The 16,998-nt window shown below is 36.5% G+C and overlaps 1 protein-coding gene and 1 non-coding gene across 5 annotated transcripts in view; both read right to left on the bottom strand.

The window, feature by feature from the left end:
* The window catches only part of INPP5F (inositol polyphosphate-5-phosphatase F), a 77,100-nt gene that overhangs the window by 19,831 nt on the left and 40,271 nt on the right, over positions 1-16,998 (bottom strand). For 3 of the 4 annotated variants that reach the window (XM_074373534.1, XM_074373533.1, XM_074373535.1), the window contains exons 4-13: positions 14,193-14,321; positions 13,803-13,970; positions 13,631-13,687; positions 11,208-11,406; positions 10,268-10,447; positions 9,124-9,191; positions 4,511-4,635; positions 3,452-3,529; positions 2,413-2,533; positions 1,094-1,222 (exon numbers count right to left, since the gene is read on the bottom strand). In XM_074373534.1, the coding sequence (XP_074229635.1) occupies positions 1,094-1,222; positions 2,413-2,533; positions 3,452-3,529; positions 4,511-4,635; positions 9,124-9,191; positions 10,268-10,447; positions 11,208-11,406; positions 13,631-13,687; positions 13,803-13,970; positions 14,193-14,321 (1,254 nt within the window). Of the gene's footprint in view, positions 1-1,093; positions 1,223-2,412; positions 2,534-3,451; positions 3,530-4,510; positions 4,636-9,123; positions 9,192-10,267; positions 10,448-11,207; positions 11,407-13,630; positions 13,688-13,802; positions 13,971-14,192; positions 14,322-16,998 lie in introns of those variants that run through there. The other variant, XM_074373536.1, reaches the window with a different exon arrangement.
* On the bottom strand, positions 10,712-10,818 carry LOC123612791 (U6 spliceosomal RNA). Its single transcript, XR_006720073.1, has one exon. It is a non-coding gene; the product is annotated as a U6 spliceosomal RNA (small nuclear RNA).

The following is a 16,998-nucleotide window of genomic DNA, read 5'->3' on the forward strand; positions in this document are numbered from 1 at the left end:
ATCTTAGAGGAAAGCTTTTAGTTTTGCACTACTGGGTATGATGTTAGCTATGAGTCTGTCATATATGGCCTTTATCATGTGAGTACATTCTTTCTACAACCAATTTTTTGAGTTTTTATCATGAAAAGATGCTGAATTTTGTCAAATTTTTTTTACATCTATTAAGACAATCATATGATTTTTATCTTTCATTCTATTGATGTGGTATTAACATATTTATTGATTTTTGAATTTTGAACTAGGGGTAAGTCCACCCTTTATCATGGTATGTGATTCTTTTAATGTGCTGTTGAATTTGGTTTGTTAGTATTTTGCTGAGAACTTTTGCATATATATGAACCAGGGACATGGGCCCATTCTTGCTGTGTCCTCTTCTGGCTTATGTATCAGGGCTTCATAAAATTAGTTTGAAAGTTCCCTCTTCTAACCATCATAGAAAAATAATAAAACTTTTCTTTAGCACTCACTGTGTGTCAGGGAACGGCCTAAACTCTCACATGTGTTAACTCATATAATCCCATGACAATTTTCTGAAGTGGGCCTAGTATTATTCCTGTTTTACAAATGAGGAGACAGACACAGAGAAGTTAAGTGACTTGCTCACAGCCACAGAGCTAGTAAGAGGCAGGGTTGGGATTCAAATTCAGAGGAGGCAAATTATACTAAGGACCCAAATCCCACCAACACAGACATGTTTTGTTTTGTCTGTGTAAAGTTTAAAAAACCAACTATTACACATAAAATTTTCAATTTCCAAACTTCCTTGAAAACTGGGAGATCTAGCAACACTGAGCCTCCATCCCCATTAGGAAGTAGCAGAACAGCACCTTCCTGAGACAACATATGCTCTTCCTCAGGTCCCCACAGCCCATTTCTCCCTTTAATTTAATGGGTGGCCTGTTTAAGTCACATTACCTGGCACCTGTAGGAATCTCAATGTGTGACCTCTGCCTTACCCAAACATTCCAGAAAGGAGTCAACTGCATAGATCTACCACCTGTAACCCACATACTTTTCTCTCAAAAACCAAGTTGGCTAAATCAAATTCTATGTCCCACAGAATAATCCAGAGATGCTGGCTGCAGGTGCTTACCTTCAGAGCAGCTGTCCCAGCATACTGTCTGCTAATGGAGTCACCATTGTTGGCCCACATTATCTGGTAGATCCGATTGCATTTCACTGGTAGTGGCTGCTCCGGGGGCATCACACCTAATTTTTTCAGCTAAAATTAATATATTGGTGGATTAACTGCATATAAGCCAGGAAACTACAGCATAAAATGTATACTGCAGAAAAAAAGGAAGCATGTACACATACAACCTAGGACCCTTAAATAAATGATTTCAGACCCTTTCAAAATAAAGCACCACTTGAGAGACAAATTTCTGAATTGCTACAGCTGAATAAATAAAAAATTTACACTCTTTTGGCGTAATTTTAATGCGTAGGCTCACACTATTATATTCTGTCTGGTTTTAGATTTGCCTATGAAGTGAAACTAAGTATCAAAAAATCATACAGAAACAACAATAATATTAACAGTAGCAGAACAGGAAGCCCCCCGTAAATGCTAACTCTGGTGCCACCGCTGGGGTTCTAAGGGTTTTTTGACATAAATTATTCATTTACTCCTCATAAGAACCCTATGCAATCAATACTCTTAAAGACGAGGAGACAGAAGTTTGGAAAGGTTGAGTTCTTCGCATGGGGTCAACACCTAGTATGTGGTAGAGCCAGGGCTTGATCTCCAAACGTGACACTAGAAGGCATCCTCAAAGAATAGTCACAGCCTTTATCAGAAAAAAACAGAAACCATGCTAGGAATGTCAACCTTAGGAATTCATTACCCAGGTGTCAGAGGACTAAAAGATCTAAAAGAGATACAATAACTGCAGGAAACAGCTGCCACCAGCCAGGGTTGGGGCACAAAGGGAAGAGGCTGGTTCTGTGCTGTCAAAGGAACCACAGCCCCAGAGAGGGCACTGATGATGGGAATATAACACAGATGAAGAAGTTTGTCCCCTTTTCCTCTTCTAGCCTCATGGTCTTCCCTTAACACCCTTTATTGGCAGAGCCTGACATGGAACCAGCTGGTTGGGCAGAAAGGTGGCATGCAGACCCCATACCCCAAACACAGAAGGGAGGGTTTAGAGCTGAGAGAAAAAGGTAAATGACTACACAGTACCACACAGTAGAATTTTAAATGTTGAGCCTCACATTTTTTAAATGAGTACTTAAGAAAATGCCATTTGATTCAACTGATTTCTAGTGAAGGCTAGACTTTCCATGTTTCAAAGCAACAAGTATGTTCGCATGCTATGAATGTTCTATGGAACAAAGATTTTAGTTACTTGCTTACATGTGAAAAAAAATTAAAAACAAATATTTACAATCTAGCAGACTCCAAATTACCTGCTGTTCCATGACCACTCGTGCGATGGCAGCTTGGACCACGTTAGTACGATCCAGGCAATCCATGCAATTAACTCGAAAAATTCCTTCTTGTTTACATATTACCCCAGCTTGATCAACCCTTTTCAAAAACAGTGTGGAATTATTTTACAATATAAAATACTTCAAGTTTTTCAAAAACCACAATTCTTTAAAGTATAACAATAATAACAGCAGCACTGGTTATCAATTTCCTGGGAATATTATGATATGGCAGGTGTTACTGAGATCTTTGTAGACATTATTATTAATTTACACAAGAACTTGACAAGAAAGATATTATCTCCACTTCGAAAAAAAACCTGAGGTGCGGAAAGAGTGACTTCCCTGAGTCACACTACTAGTAGGCAGAGCTGACACAACCCCTAGTCAGGCTCTTCTACACATTTAAGACCAGAAGGCACTTTAAAACACCATCCTTTAAAATACCATCCTTTTTGACTCCAAGTAGAAATGCATCTAAACTAGCTTGAACAGACTAATTCACTTTACCACCCAGCGAGGAGTCATGCAGCATGCCTCACTTATCTAATTTCTCTGGCCACCAATGGCTTTAAAGTCTAACCACATGTTCTGCCTGTCCTTTAAGCCAATTGCCTCTTCCTACATCTCCCTCCCACAGTCTGAGAATCACGTTTCCTTTTCTGACAATTTTTAAATGCCCCCAAACTAAGACCAAATACCCCTAAGCCTTCCCTCCCATGTTAGGGACCAAGAGGAAATGTAGACTACGGAGCATTAGAAGGGATTAAAGAACAGTCACAGAGCACTTCACTCCATTTTGCCTGACTGTCTGACACCTTTTCCCTGTTCAAAGCTAACACTGCCTAAATGATTAACATTCTCTTGAAAGGAGAATAGAAATTGGGAAGCAAAACAAGAAAAGCAAAAATCCTTTCTCAGCTTGCTGCTATTATTTTAATGCTCAGTGGTACTAGACGAACACATATGATTTCACAGACCAAGAGTTTGTCAAATAGATTTCTAATGAAATACCTACCAACACCACTTCATGTCAAGAATAATGTCATAAATGGCATCTGTCAGTGTTTGAACATTCTCAAACTTCATTCCTCGGCTAACATACATGCCAAGAGAAAGAAAAGAATCTTTAACAATAATTTTTTTTTAACTTAAGATACTTAAGGCTGCTTAGAAAATTTCTTTTAAATTATTACTTTAAGTATATGAGATTAACACTACTATAAATTATATAAGCAATTGTATAAATGTTTATAACTAATCTGCATTATGAAAGGAAATATACTTAAGAATACACTGAAACATATCACAGATATTAGAAGCTTCTTTCCCCACTAAATTTTCAATACCTAAGTAAATGAACCCACATTAGAACCAGGATTATGATAAAACAAACTTGCTTTCAGAATATACACAAGTTATAGTTACCATCAAAATGACTTATTTTTCCAGAGCAAACTCTAGTGAAGTTTATCCAGAGGCAGGAAAAGTATTACTAACAGAGTATGAAGACGAGCCAGCAGGATTTTTTTTTAAATTTTTTTTACATTTTCTTTCTTTTTCTTTTTCTTTCCTTTTTTTTTTTTTTTTTTTTTTGGTGAAGTGGGGAGGCAATTAGGTTTATTTATTTATTATTGTTATTTTAATGGAGGTACTGAGGATTGAACCCAGAACCTTGTGCATGCAAAGCACTCTACCACTCAGCTATACCCTACTGGCAAGGATGATTTTTAAGTAAGGGAACTCTTACTTCTGCCAGGCTCAAACTCAAGAAGAAAGGAAAAAGCTCCAGAAGTTCTTTAACTGAACAATAAAAGGAAAAATGGAACTCTAAGCCCAAGTCATTTGGAATAGAAAGACTACAAATATTTCAGGAACAATTAACCTAAGTTTTTAGCCAAAATAAAACTCATATGAAAATGGAACTAAGTAAACAAATGATACTCCTTCTGTTTCCAACAATAAGGAGAAGAAGAAATGTTTCTTCCCAATAAAGAGAAAACAAACTAGGTCCCTTTGGCAGCATCTACTACAAACACTAAAACTGATCAAAACTCATCTCAGGAAGTCATCTTACCAGTGCTCGTGGAAGTCAAACGAAACGTAAGTGAGGTGTGAGTTGTTAAAGAGTAACACTTGCTTCAAGTAAGCATCACCGATAATTTTCTCTCTTCCTGCCTGGTCTACCAAATTAATAATAACCTGTGAGAGTGAAGAAAAGGGAAAAATTCAGTTTAATCAGACATTAGATGCATAATATGATTTTTTACTGAATTTATTTAGAAGTATGTTTTAGAAATATTATATAGCTATGCTTAGAAATCAATCCACTCAAGCATCAGTTTTTTTTCCTATAAAATTAGATTTTCATTTGTTATATCTAGGTTTATAAGAATTGTTTACATCAATGGCATGAATAACTTTTTTATACATAATACATTTGCAATAACCTATTAGAACACATAATGAAAACAAGGTCCTTTATAATAGCAGGTATTTTGAATACCTAGAGTAAGTTTTAAATAAATGTACAAGACCTACATACTAGGCACTGAAATTTTGCTGAAATACAGAAAAGATAAACTAAATAAATGGAGACACACACCATGGTGCTAGATGGCAAGATTCAATATTGTAAATGTGTCAAGTCTCCTTAGGTTAATCTTAACATCTTAACAATCCCCATCAAAATTCCATCAGGATCTTTCTATGGACTTGACAAGTTAATTTTAAAGTTTTTCTGGAAGAGTGAATAACATGGGAAAAATTTTTGAAAACTAGTAACAACAAACTTTCCCACTGGAGAGCAAAACACACTGCAAACCTATAGCAATTAAAACAGTGGTAAGAGTGCAGAGAAATGAATCACTCAACAGAACAGGACAGATGGCCCAGAGACAGACCTATGTACACTGAGGAATCTAAGATATGGTAATATCATTCTGGGATAAAGATGGACTACTATATAAATGGTATTGGGATAACTCTATCTATGAGGGGAGGGGGAACTTAAGTTAGCCCCCTGCATCTCATTATTCACAAAGTAAATTCTAGATGCATTAATGATCTAAATACTTTTTCTTCAAGTTATAAAAAAAAGCTAGAAGAAAATTTGGAATGATTTTTCCCTAATTGTAGGATGGCACATACCTTTTTAAGCATAACAAAAAACAGAAAGCATAAAGAAGATAAGTGACAACACGAAAATTTAAAACCTCTGTACCAAATGACAGTATAAGCAAAGATTTAAAAAAAAAAAAAAAAGGACTACCTAGGGGAATATATCTGTAACACAAAAACCATTAATATATAAAGAGTGCTATAAATTCAGTAAGAAAAAATGGGTAAAGGATACAGAAGATATTCACAAGAGAAAATGTACAAATAGCCAATAAACATGAGACTACAACTTTGTTAATTAAGAAATGCAAATTTTAAAACAGAAAACCAGTTTTCACCCATAGGCAGGCAAAAACTGAACACTAAACATAGACAGCATTATACAGTGTGGGAATATATCGGGATGGGGAATGGGCACTAGCTCCCATTGTGGCTGAGAGTTTAAACTGGTGTAATCTTGGGGAGCAACTGAGCAGTAGGTATCAACCTAAATATACTGTTTGATCCAGTCATTTCACTTCCAGAATTTTACTCTATAGTGCACACAGTATTCCAAGATGTTTCCTGGAGAATTGGTTATGTTAAATAACCACCATGAGATATTAAGTGAAAACAGTTGCAGAACAGTGTGTATGGTATAGTCCTCTTTTGATTTAAATTTTGAATGTATACATATACATGTGTCAAGATGTTTTTGCTGCAAAGGACAAATCATTGACTCAAATCTCAGAACAGAAGCCTGTTCTGAACCTCAGAAGTCTGGAGGTTGCATGGCTCCAGAATTGCTTTATTCAGTGGTTACCAAAACCAGTTCTTTCCACCTTTTTGTTCTACCATCCTCAGCATATTGGTCAGTTCTCAGGCTAATGAACTAGCCTTGACATAGCTGCAGCAGCACCAATCAAATTCAGACACAACCACCACCAAGGGATTGCTGGCTCTTGTATTTCTTCTGATTAGAACAGGAAATCTTTCCCAGAAGCCTCCTAGCAGACTTCCCCTCACATCAGACTTCACTGGCCAAACTGCCAATTAACTGAACATAGGCCTACACCTAAGTCAGCTGCAGGCAAGAGCAGTAGCAATGACACCACGACTGAGTCAGACCGACCGTAGGCCCACCTCCCAGAGGGCAATTACCCAGGGTGGACAAAACAGTACTCCTGGTACTGTTAGAAAGGAGCAAGGGTCTGCTCAGTACATACAGCTATAAAATTGATGTGTACAAACAGGTCTTGAGAGTCAACAGGGAGCAGGAAGGAGGGTGACTGCCTTTACACACCTTAGTATTGCTTCAATTTTCACAATGATTATGTGTTACATTTAAATTGTGGTCAACTCCCTACAATGTTACTTACAATTACACATATTGCCAGTACATGAAATTTATTCACATCATAAAAAATGCAAACATGGATAAATGTCACATCCTTTCCGACCACAACCCAGTCTGCAGCCTTCCCTGAAGGTAATTCCTGTTACAAGTTTGATGTGTGCCTTTCAGCCCACCTGAGTGCATTCCTATATAAGTATGCATGCCATATATGAGTAAGCACACACACACAAATGTGGAAGAGAATTACATATGTATAAATGACATGGTTTTGTGGGATTTTTAAAATGGCAACATGCCATATGCTGTTAGTCCTTCCCTCACTCCACTGTATGATTTTAAGATCTTTCCATGTTAGTAAACACAGAAAAGATCAACATCGTCATTTTTAAGCATTTGTATTCAACACTTCAGACTTGCTGTACTTTAGTTACCCAGTGACCTCCTGATGAACAATTAGGGTTTTTTTTTAATGCTGCAATTAATGTTCTTATAGATGCCTCCCTGATTGAACATATGCTTCTCTCAGGGAGATTAAAAAAAATTTTTTTTGTATTAGAGTTCCAGCTGCTCCACAATCTTGACAAAACTTGTACTTCCCATCTTTTTTATTTTAGTCATTCTGGTGTGTAAGTGGTGGTTTGAGTTTGCATTGCCCATCTGACTTATGGAGTAGAGCTCCTTCTCATGTTTATCAGACTTTTAAATACCCTTTTTTATGAAGAGTCTGCTCAAGTCTTTTGTTCAGTTTTCTTCTGGGCTGTATATCTTTTTTTTATGGATTTATAGTTTTTAAAATACTCTAGATATGAGTCCTTTATCATATATATATATTCTCCCACTTTGTGAATTGCTTTTTCATCCTCTTAATGGTGCCTTTTAATAGTCAGAAGTTCTTTATTTTAGTGAAGTCAAATTTACCAATTTTTTCATTATGGTTGGTGCTTTTTAAGTCCTATTTCATTTTAATATAACATTTTAATAAATATAACATTTATAGTAGTATCTTATACTCAAAATATTTGATAATTCAATAAAGCTTCAATAAATAAATGATAAAGTTATAAGATTAAAAATTTAGTAAAGTCCATTTAATCAGTTTTTTTCATTATGGTTTAAAGCCCTGCTTAAGACTAAAGGTCAAAAGATGTTCTTTCTGTATTTTCGTCTCAAAGGCTTATTGTTTATAAACTTTTCACATTTAGATCCACATCCATCTGGAACTGGTTTTTGTATATGGTATGTAGGATAGCTATCAAAAAGCAAATTACTGCATTAACAATATAAGAATACGTTATTTTGATTGATAATACCATTCAAAATGGCTACAGCAACTTGTGCTCCCTCTAGTGACGTGTGAAAGTTCTCATTTCTCCAATTACCCGCCTTTATCTCTTACTATCAACTTTACATTTTTTTCAGCCTGAGGGTTTGCTTTTTGCTTCCCTGCTGGGACCTTCTTTGGGACTGCACAAAATGTGTATTATAATTTTGGAAGAACTGAAATCTATTCAATATTGAGTATTTCCTTCCAGGAACATGGTATTTTCTCTCCATTTACTCAAGTTTTCTTTTGTGTTCTTCAGTAATTTCCCCATCCCAACCACCCCACCACCACCACCACTTCAATACATTTGATATCTTTTTTGTATGTTTAGTAGATTTCAGGCTATTTCTTCCTATTTTGTTTTTGTTGCTGTTAGGAAAATGCATCCCATAGCATTATATCTTCAGACTGGTCATTGCTAATGGATAAGAGAATTAGATTCTTATAGTCTTGTATAGGAAATTTGGTCATTTTATTGAACTTGTATTTCACCTAACAGTTCTCCACTGATTTTGGTTTCTATGTTCACATACCTACATATGAGTGTATGAATACACGGGAAAGGTGGGCAGAGGGAAAAAAAGATACTGAAGGATACATATCAAACTGTTATCTCAAAGAGGTAGAGCTGTAGGTGTTACTGAGATATGTTATTCATACCTTACTCGAGATACTTCTCAGACTGTAATAACTGACAGCAGACTAACCTCATCTAAAAACAGTCTAAAGAAGCTGACTCAGTGATAATTCTTTAAGAATATTCTTTATATGTGTTCTTTAACTTCATGACAAATGCCATTTTTCTTAATTATGAATTGTACATTGTTATTTCATGAAACTTAAAGAAACAGATACACAACCATTTCTAAAAATATGAAGGAACATTTTATTACTACAGATCAAATCCCACCTGTTTTTTGTAAATTTTCAGTTGTTCTTCAAAATGGGCAGAGAAATAGGCAACAGTGTCCTTTTCACCTACAAAGAAGTGATACAAAATCTATTTTTCCTTCCCAAGTTTAAGACAGAAATTAGTGTCTATTCCAGCTTCACTCTTACTTTTAAATAATTTATTGACGGCCCAAATGTAACTAAGATCGTCTAAAACCAGTATTTTAAAATGAAATGCTAAGCCGAAGATCTAATTTCTTTCTTCTCCCCCAAGTGGACTTAACTGAAACATACTGAATGTGGCAACCATGAAACCATGACATTTATTATTTATATATCCTGCCTACTTGTCAGAAAGCATTTCATGTCATGTATAATAAATGAATAAAACCCCCTTTAAAACAAGGATATTAAAAACTCAAGTTTTACTGAATTCTCACAAATATAAATTAAGTTTCGAGAGAAAAATATTCTGAACAATTTTTAAAATCAGCCTCATTCAATAATCTAATTAGTGGGCATGACTTAGCTATTCCAGTGCTAAAGTTAAAATACTGGAAGAAATTAAATCCTTAATATTTAAAACAACAAACCTTTCCCAGTGAAACATTTGATTTAAAGGCATTTTATCTACTTTTTGTAGATGCTGCCTCGTTAAGAAATTTCCTGTGGGGAGGGTCTAGCTCAGTGGTAAAGTACATGCTTAGCATGCACGAGGTCCTGGGTTCAATCCCCAGTACTTCCATTAAAAATAATAATAAATGAATAAATAAATGAACCTAATTATCTCCTCTCCCAAAAAACCCAAACAAATAAATAAATAAAAATTTAAAAAAATTTTTTAAAAAGTTCCTGCTTCTACAAATACTGGCTATATTTACTCTTTACCAAAATTAATCATGTAATAAAGTATTCTTCAAAGAAACAAATTAAAATCTGTGAAATAAGCTATGTTTTGCTGTATTTTGGATTTTTTTTTACTGTTAATTACTTAAACTGTCAACAACCATTATTATTTTTGTGATTATTACATCACTATTAAATTTCACCTTATGAGATACTGCTTTAAATAATGTATCTGGCAAAATGAACCCAAACCTATAAAGTATTTTTAAAACATCCCCTCTGAAATCGTTTGCAAACCAAATAATTGACAGGCTTACTTCTGTCCAGCCGAGGCCTTGGATTATATCGATATCCAACCTGGCTCCAAAAGACAGGCACAGAGCCTCGTGTTTGAATAAATGACAAGGTATGATTATGCACATGAATTAATTGCTCAGTTTCTACATAATTTGCAACATTTCCATTTTTATCCACTCCTCTTCGTTTATAACGCATTCCTAAAAGAAAATTAAAACAGAAAACAGGAACATTAAAAAAAATTATTTAATCTGACTAGATATGCTTCTCAACCAAATCTGTGTCTTTTAGAATAGCCTTGGGGATCTAACGTGCAACTGCCAGGCAGAACAGTATCAACTTACCCAAAATCATGCCTGTATTCATCATTGTTTTTTTTTTTTTTTTTACTGAGTTATAGTCAGTTTATAATGTTGTGTCAATTTCCAGTATAGAGCACAAACTTTCAATTATACACGAACATAAAAAATATGGAATTCTTCACGAATTTGCGTGTCATCCTTGCGCAGGGGCCATGCTAATCTTCTCTGTATCATTCCAATTTTAGTATATGTGCTGCCGAAGTGAAAACTCACCATTGTTTTTAAAAAGCTGAAGCTGAGATAGTTCCTGTGAACTGAAAGAGAATGGTTTTCCCAAAGGTACTAGCACTCAGGAAGGATTTATTACTGTGATACATGCTATCAGTAGGAACAATGGTGTTTCGAAGCACATCCCAAGTGACTTTCTTCTCTTTTCCAAATATATACATTTCCTTTTCTTTCTCCTTTTGTTAACTCTCCCCCATTCACTTCTCTCCAAAAAATTGGTCCCCTATTACATGACACTATTAGAGTCACTGAGCACTTTGAAGCCAACTGTGTCTCCAAATCCATTATTGTCATTAGCATTTCAATACATCTGCAGATGTTCCATTTTCACCTGGATTTGATTTGCACACTATAATAGGCCTCCACTCACCTGCTCTGTGCCTACTTCGGCGTGAAATGAGAGCCACTAGAAATCGTGGGTGAATGTCATCTACACAGGTAGACTCCTGAGGGGGGGTCTCTGGGCTGCTTTTTTCATCATCAGATGATTCATTATAATTAACCACAAGTTCTTCAATCTGCACAAAACCTTGGATAATGGGAATAATCCAAAAGTCCACATCCGGTGTCTGAAAATAATATGAACATCATGTTGTTTCTATTCTGTACAGCACTGCTACTTCCTTAAACCCTAACAGTAGCTATCACATACTTGTCAGCTTATTAGAAGCAGAAACCTTCCATCCTTTAACCATATCTTCTGCTTATTGGAGAACATATTTTCTGTTTATTGGAGAACATTAAGGAATGGAGGAAGAGGAGTGAAGGGAAAGTCTCTCCTTTACTTTTATGGTGGTCACTGAAAAGGAGCTGCCTGAGAGGGACCACAGCATAGAAGCCAGACTGCAGAGTGCACATCCAAGCTCTACCACTCACTCCCTCACTGAGGTGAATCACTTAACCATACCATGCCTCTCGATGTCCTGCTTCGTGAAAGAAGAAAAACTACCTCATAAGGTTGTTGTGAAGATGAAACACATAAAATCTAAAAGGATTTATTAGCACAGTGCCTGCCTTATAGTAAAGATTTAACAAATGTAGCTATTATGTATTTTTGTTGGCCTAGAAAAAAACAAAGCTTAAAGGTCGATTTTCAATTCCCAACTGTATTAAGCCTTTAATAAAATACAACCAACTCTGATCACTTTATTATGAAATACAGAGGCCTATTCTATTTCCTACTTTAGGAAAAAATCTTGGATTTTCCAGGCTAAAATCCAAATAGTAAGTGAACCATCCCCCTCACCGCCAAAAAAAAAATCATCTCCACAAATATCTTACTTTAAAAAACCATCCAACATAATTAGGAGAGAAGTAATTAAAGTCAGAGATTTCCCCTTCTGTGTCTCTCAGATTAGGAATACTCAGATTTCTCAACTGACTACACGCAGAGACAGTACAGGATGAAAAGAGCTCTTAGTCCCCCTTCCCCCCTGTCTCTGCAGTTCTATCTAGCCTTAATCTCAGTATTAACTTCAAATCCACCTCTTCTTCCACAACCATATACCCCAGGTCCTAGTTCATGGTTTTATCCTATGGAGCCTGCAGAGAGGATCTTAGTAAGATGGTTAGAGTTGAAAACAGTGAAGGCTTTATCTGCATTCATTATTCTTATCATCATTCTCATCTTCATATTTTTGTTCTAGCAATAACTGTAAGACTCTTGAAAGAAACAAAAATGTATAGTGCCAAATGCTACCTTTACAGTAAGTCATCAGTTTTAAATGGTATTGCTAAGTGCCTGACAAAAACTCTACAAAACATAGTAGAGCTCAAGACATCAGCAAACAGAACAAATACTCATTATAAGCACCCTTATTTTTCCTCCCCTGTCATTGAGATTTGGTGGTCATGGTTTGATCAGCATCATTAAGAGGTGAGAACATTTTCATGCCTCATTCTCAGGAGCATGTTAGATACTTAGTTTTAGACACCACTAGATAAAGAAGTCAAAATGGGGGTGAGGGGCAGGGTGCAGCTCAAGTGGTAGAGGGCATGTTTAGCATGCATGAGATCCTAGGCTTAATCTCTAGCACCTCCTCTAAAAATAAATAAGTAAACCTAATTACCTATCCCCACCAAAAAAAGTCAAAATCATTTATACTAACCACCAACAAGGAGAAACACAAAGGAAAAAAGTTTCAACTTTCTGAAAGGTTAAGAAAAGATAATTTGTGACTTTATTCAGCTTCTTGCTCAATTTGTGTCCAAAACAGTAACTGGTACATAGCCAGCTTTCCATAAGTATTGGTTGATTGACTGAATAAATGAATTGTCCTTAGACAGTCACAATTCTCCGACATACAGGGCAGAGTAAAGGGGGAAGGTAAATATTAAACTAGAAGGAACTTCAAGCAATAATCTCATCATATTCCTTGTCTTCTCTGATTTAAATACTGGCAGTACTGGAATGTTCTTAGAGATCTGTCTGCACCAATTTCTAGATGAGGAAACAGGACAGTTAAATGACTGATATCATTAAAGGAAAACTGGGCTTCAACATTTCCAATGGGTACAAACAAAATATCTCTTTTACAGGAACTCTTATGGACATTAGTTCCACAGCCTTAAATTAGGACTATCCTATGAGAAGCTGCTAAAAACATAGGCCTGTGGCCAAACTGTCGAATTGTGAAATACCTTAAAACAGTGACTTGGTTTTCCCTAGCTAAATGATTCCCATTCTATAGGGGAAAACATTAATGTAACATTTTAATTTTATTTTAGTACTATTTAAAAATATTTGCTTAACAACTACAACTAGCTTAGAATATTTTAGCAACAACTACTCACACCAATCTCAGTGAGATCCTGTATCATGTATTTATTCCAAAAAAATCGGTCATCAACCTGGAAAAGACAGAATAAACAGTTCAGAAACATGTTGTTTTAGTTTTCCTACAGAAGCCAAACAGGTCCATAAATTGTTCTGGGGGCAAACCCTGCTCTGAGCTATGAGAGGTACCTTTTGCCAGAGGGGACGGCAATCCCTCTCCCCAGCGCTTTGCCTCTGCACTGAATTGGTCAGGTCATAGGTCAAGCTATAGTAAAAGGATTCCGAGTCCATGAACATCTTCAGCAACTCTTCAAGTAATCTTCTCTCTAACTTCTCCTTTTCCTTACTTTCCTTAACCTGTAAGAAATGAATCTACTGTTACCGCAGGAATTAAATGGAAAGCATTATGTGGATAATACACAACTCCTTAGGAGAAAAATGAAAATTATCCCAAGGACATGCAGAGACAGTGCTTTAATATAACAAGTAGTTGGAAAATAAGTTTACTAGTAGAAAAATCACTCCTTAATTTAAAACTAATCAAAGGTGAATTCAAGCCCATATCAACTAAACTCTTACTTTCTTTTTATTAGGAGCAGACACATTGGATTTAATATGCGTAAAGGTCTTCAGTAGAAACTTTGAGTCATCAGGAGATGATATAATCTTCTCTGGCTTGTTAATTCCAAAATGATGCTTCTTACAGAGCTAAATAATTAGGAAGAGAAAGAGAATTCATTATGAGTAATATCTCGTTAAACATTCGAGTATGAGTGCAGAATCGCCGCTAATGCTCATGCACTGTGGGTAAAACCTCACGAGCAGGCAAAATAATCAAGTAGACAATTGATACTAGAAAACAGAGCTGAGGTTTCAAGGATTAAAAAGCTACAGTAGAGGATTAGCAAAGAATACAGGGCAGGATATATTTAGGATTTCGGGGTAGAAACTTCAGGTTAGAACCGTAATTATAATAAGTTCTTATCTAATATAATTGAAGAATAAAATGCTCTGGCTGAGGTTTATTAGTGCTTTAAAAATTAGCATCTAAGATTTAAAATACTGCAAAATATACATCTGCTGTTTTAGGCACACTTCTTTACAATAATCTGTGCTAAACATTCATGCTAGTTAATTGCATGTTTTGAGTGAGAAGATGTCAACAGTCTGCTCTATGGGGAATCTAAAAAGCTGGGCATTTCCACCACTTTCTCTCCTAGCCTCACACATACTAATGAAATCAGAATAAAAACATACTCTCTGGGTTCAGAGATTAAATTTGAAGAAGCAGTAAGTAGGGGCTGCAGGAAATGTGTATTGTAGTCCAACTGACAAAGGTGAGGAAGAGGACAAGAATGTGTTAAGAGGATCTAGAGATGACTATCTGGTTAGAGGCAAGCATTTTACACATAATTTCGTGTGGCTCAACACACAAGAATTCTATTGACCATGTGCAGGCTAATCTCATTGTTCAATACACTGGTTTTATTGCTACGCTAAGGGGTAGATTCCTGTTAAGAGCTAACAATTACTAAATGCTTATTACTAGTAGTGTTTTACTTACAAAGTAACTATTACCAGATGATAAACCAGATGAAAAATTTTAGTGAGAACAAATGCTAGTTCAAGCTTTGACTATAATTCTTTTTTTAAAAAAAAAGAAGGAGGCCCTTTCTATTTTATCAAATTCAGAAGTAGACAATTTCGTCAATTATACTTCAGTAAAGCTGGGGAAAAAACTGGAAGTGAAGACTGATAATTGGACTAGGCAATCAAATGTAATGCAATCTTAATGATTTTATGCCTTTTCAAAGTTATGGCTATCACTCTGTTCACATGGGTTTCACAGCACAATTACAACTTTACATTGCCCCAGCCCTACCAGTGAAGGCAAGGGAACTAAAGGTGAAGTGAAAAAGATTTACAGTCATCCTGCCAAGACTAAGCTAACTTAATTTGCCTTCCAATAAGCAAAACTAACCAGATTTGAGATGAAGGGAAGGAGAAAGAACCAAGCATGTGGACACTACTCCAGCAATTCTCTCCTCTCCCCTCTTTCTGCCAGATCATTCCCACCAACACAGAAACACTGATCTTTCCTCTAGCACCTTCACTTACATACTTCCTCCGCCAGCTAGGGTCCTAGGTCTTTGTACTCCTCACTGCCTCCAAACCCTCTCCGCCCGTTCTCCCCCTAGCCCGCTCCAACTTGGCTTTGGCCCCCACCACTCCACCTAAACCTATCTTCAGCGTGAACAATGACCTCCACTTCACTAAATGCAGTGGTGGATTCTTGGTCCTTATCTTAACCACTCAGTAGCATTTGACACAGTTCATCTCTCCCCCATCCTTTCTGATACACTGTCTTACTTGGCTTCCATTGGTCACTGTGTACCTTTTTTACTGGTTCCTTCCCAACCATTTGACTTCTTAATGTCTTGACACCTCAGGGTTCAGTCCTTGACCCCTTTCTCTATCTTCATTCACTCCCTCAAAGATGCCATCCAGTCTCACAGCTTCAAATACTATCTACATGCCAAATTTCTCTCCCAGCTGTGTATTTCCAGCCCCACTCCTTCCCAAAATTCTAGACTCAGAAATCTCAACATTTCCACTTGGATTTCCATCAAGCACGTCACACTCAACATGTGCAAAACTAGACCCTCATCCTCCCTTCACTGCCTTCATCTCCTATGCCTTTCCTCCCCTTGCTTACTCCACTCCACCCACATCGGCCTCTTCACATGTCGGGACTACTTCTACCCCAGGACCTTTGTTCTAGCTGTTCTCTCTGCCCAGATACCCTATCCCCAGGTACCTTACCATGACCTCCACCCTTCAGCACTTCACCCACCACCCTTACTATGCTCAACTTTTATTTCCCATAGCATTTATTGCTTTCCAACATACAACAGAGCATAATTATGTTGATGTTTATCACTTGGCCCCCTCCACTATAATGTAAATTCTAAAATGGCAGAAATCTTTTACTGACACACAGATCTCCAGGGTCTTAGAAGTACTTGTTATAGGAGGTCTCAAAAAAAATACTTGTTAAGCAAATGAATGGGTTCTGACGCTACAAATGTAAGTGGTAACCTCCAGATTCACACATGGGGCATAAAAGTACTCCTGGGAAACCATCACTCCCCTTCTTCCATGAATACACCTCACACACCCTCACCTACGTTAGTGTACAGTCACTGGGGCAGTAGAGAAGCTCTCGTTAGTTCCCTGCTACTGCTTCTGCTTGTAGCACCGAGCAATTGTTGGTTAGCGATTTTTCATATAGAATGTTAATAATTATCGTCATATTCATAATGCTTTTTTAAAAAAACTGAAAACATGCCTCAAACCTCGTTATAGATTGTTGCAATTTTAATAT

Source organism: Camelus bactrianus, chromosome 11, assembly GCF_048773025.1.
Source record: "Camelus bactrianus isolate YW-2024 breed Bactrian camel chromosome 11, ASM4877302v1, whole genome shotgun sequence".
Lineage (NCBI taxonomy): Eukaryota > Metazoa > Chordata > Mammalia > Artiodactyla > Camelidae > Camelus > Camelus bactrianus.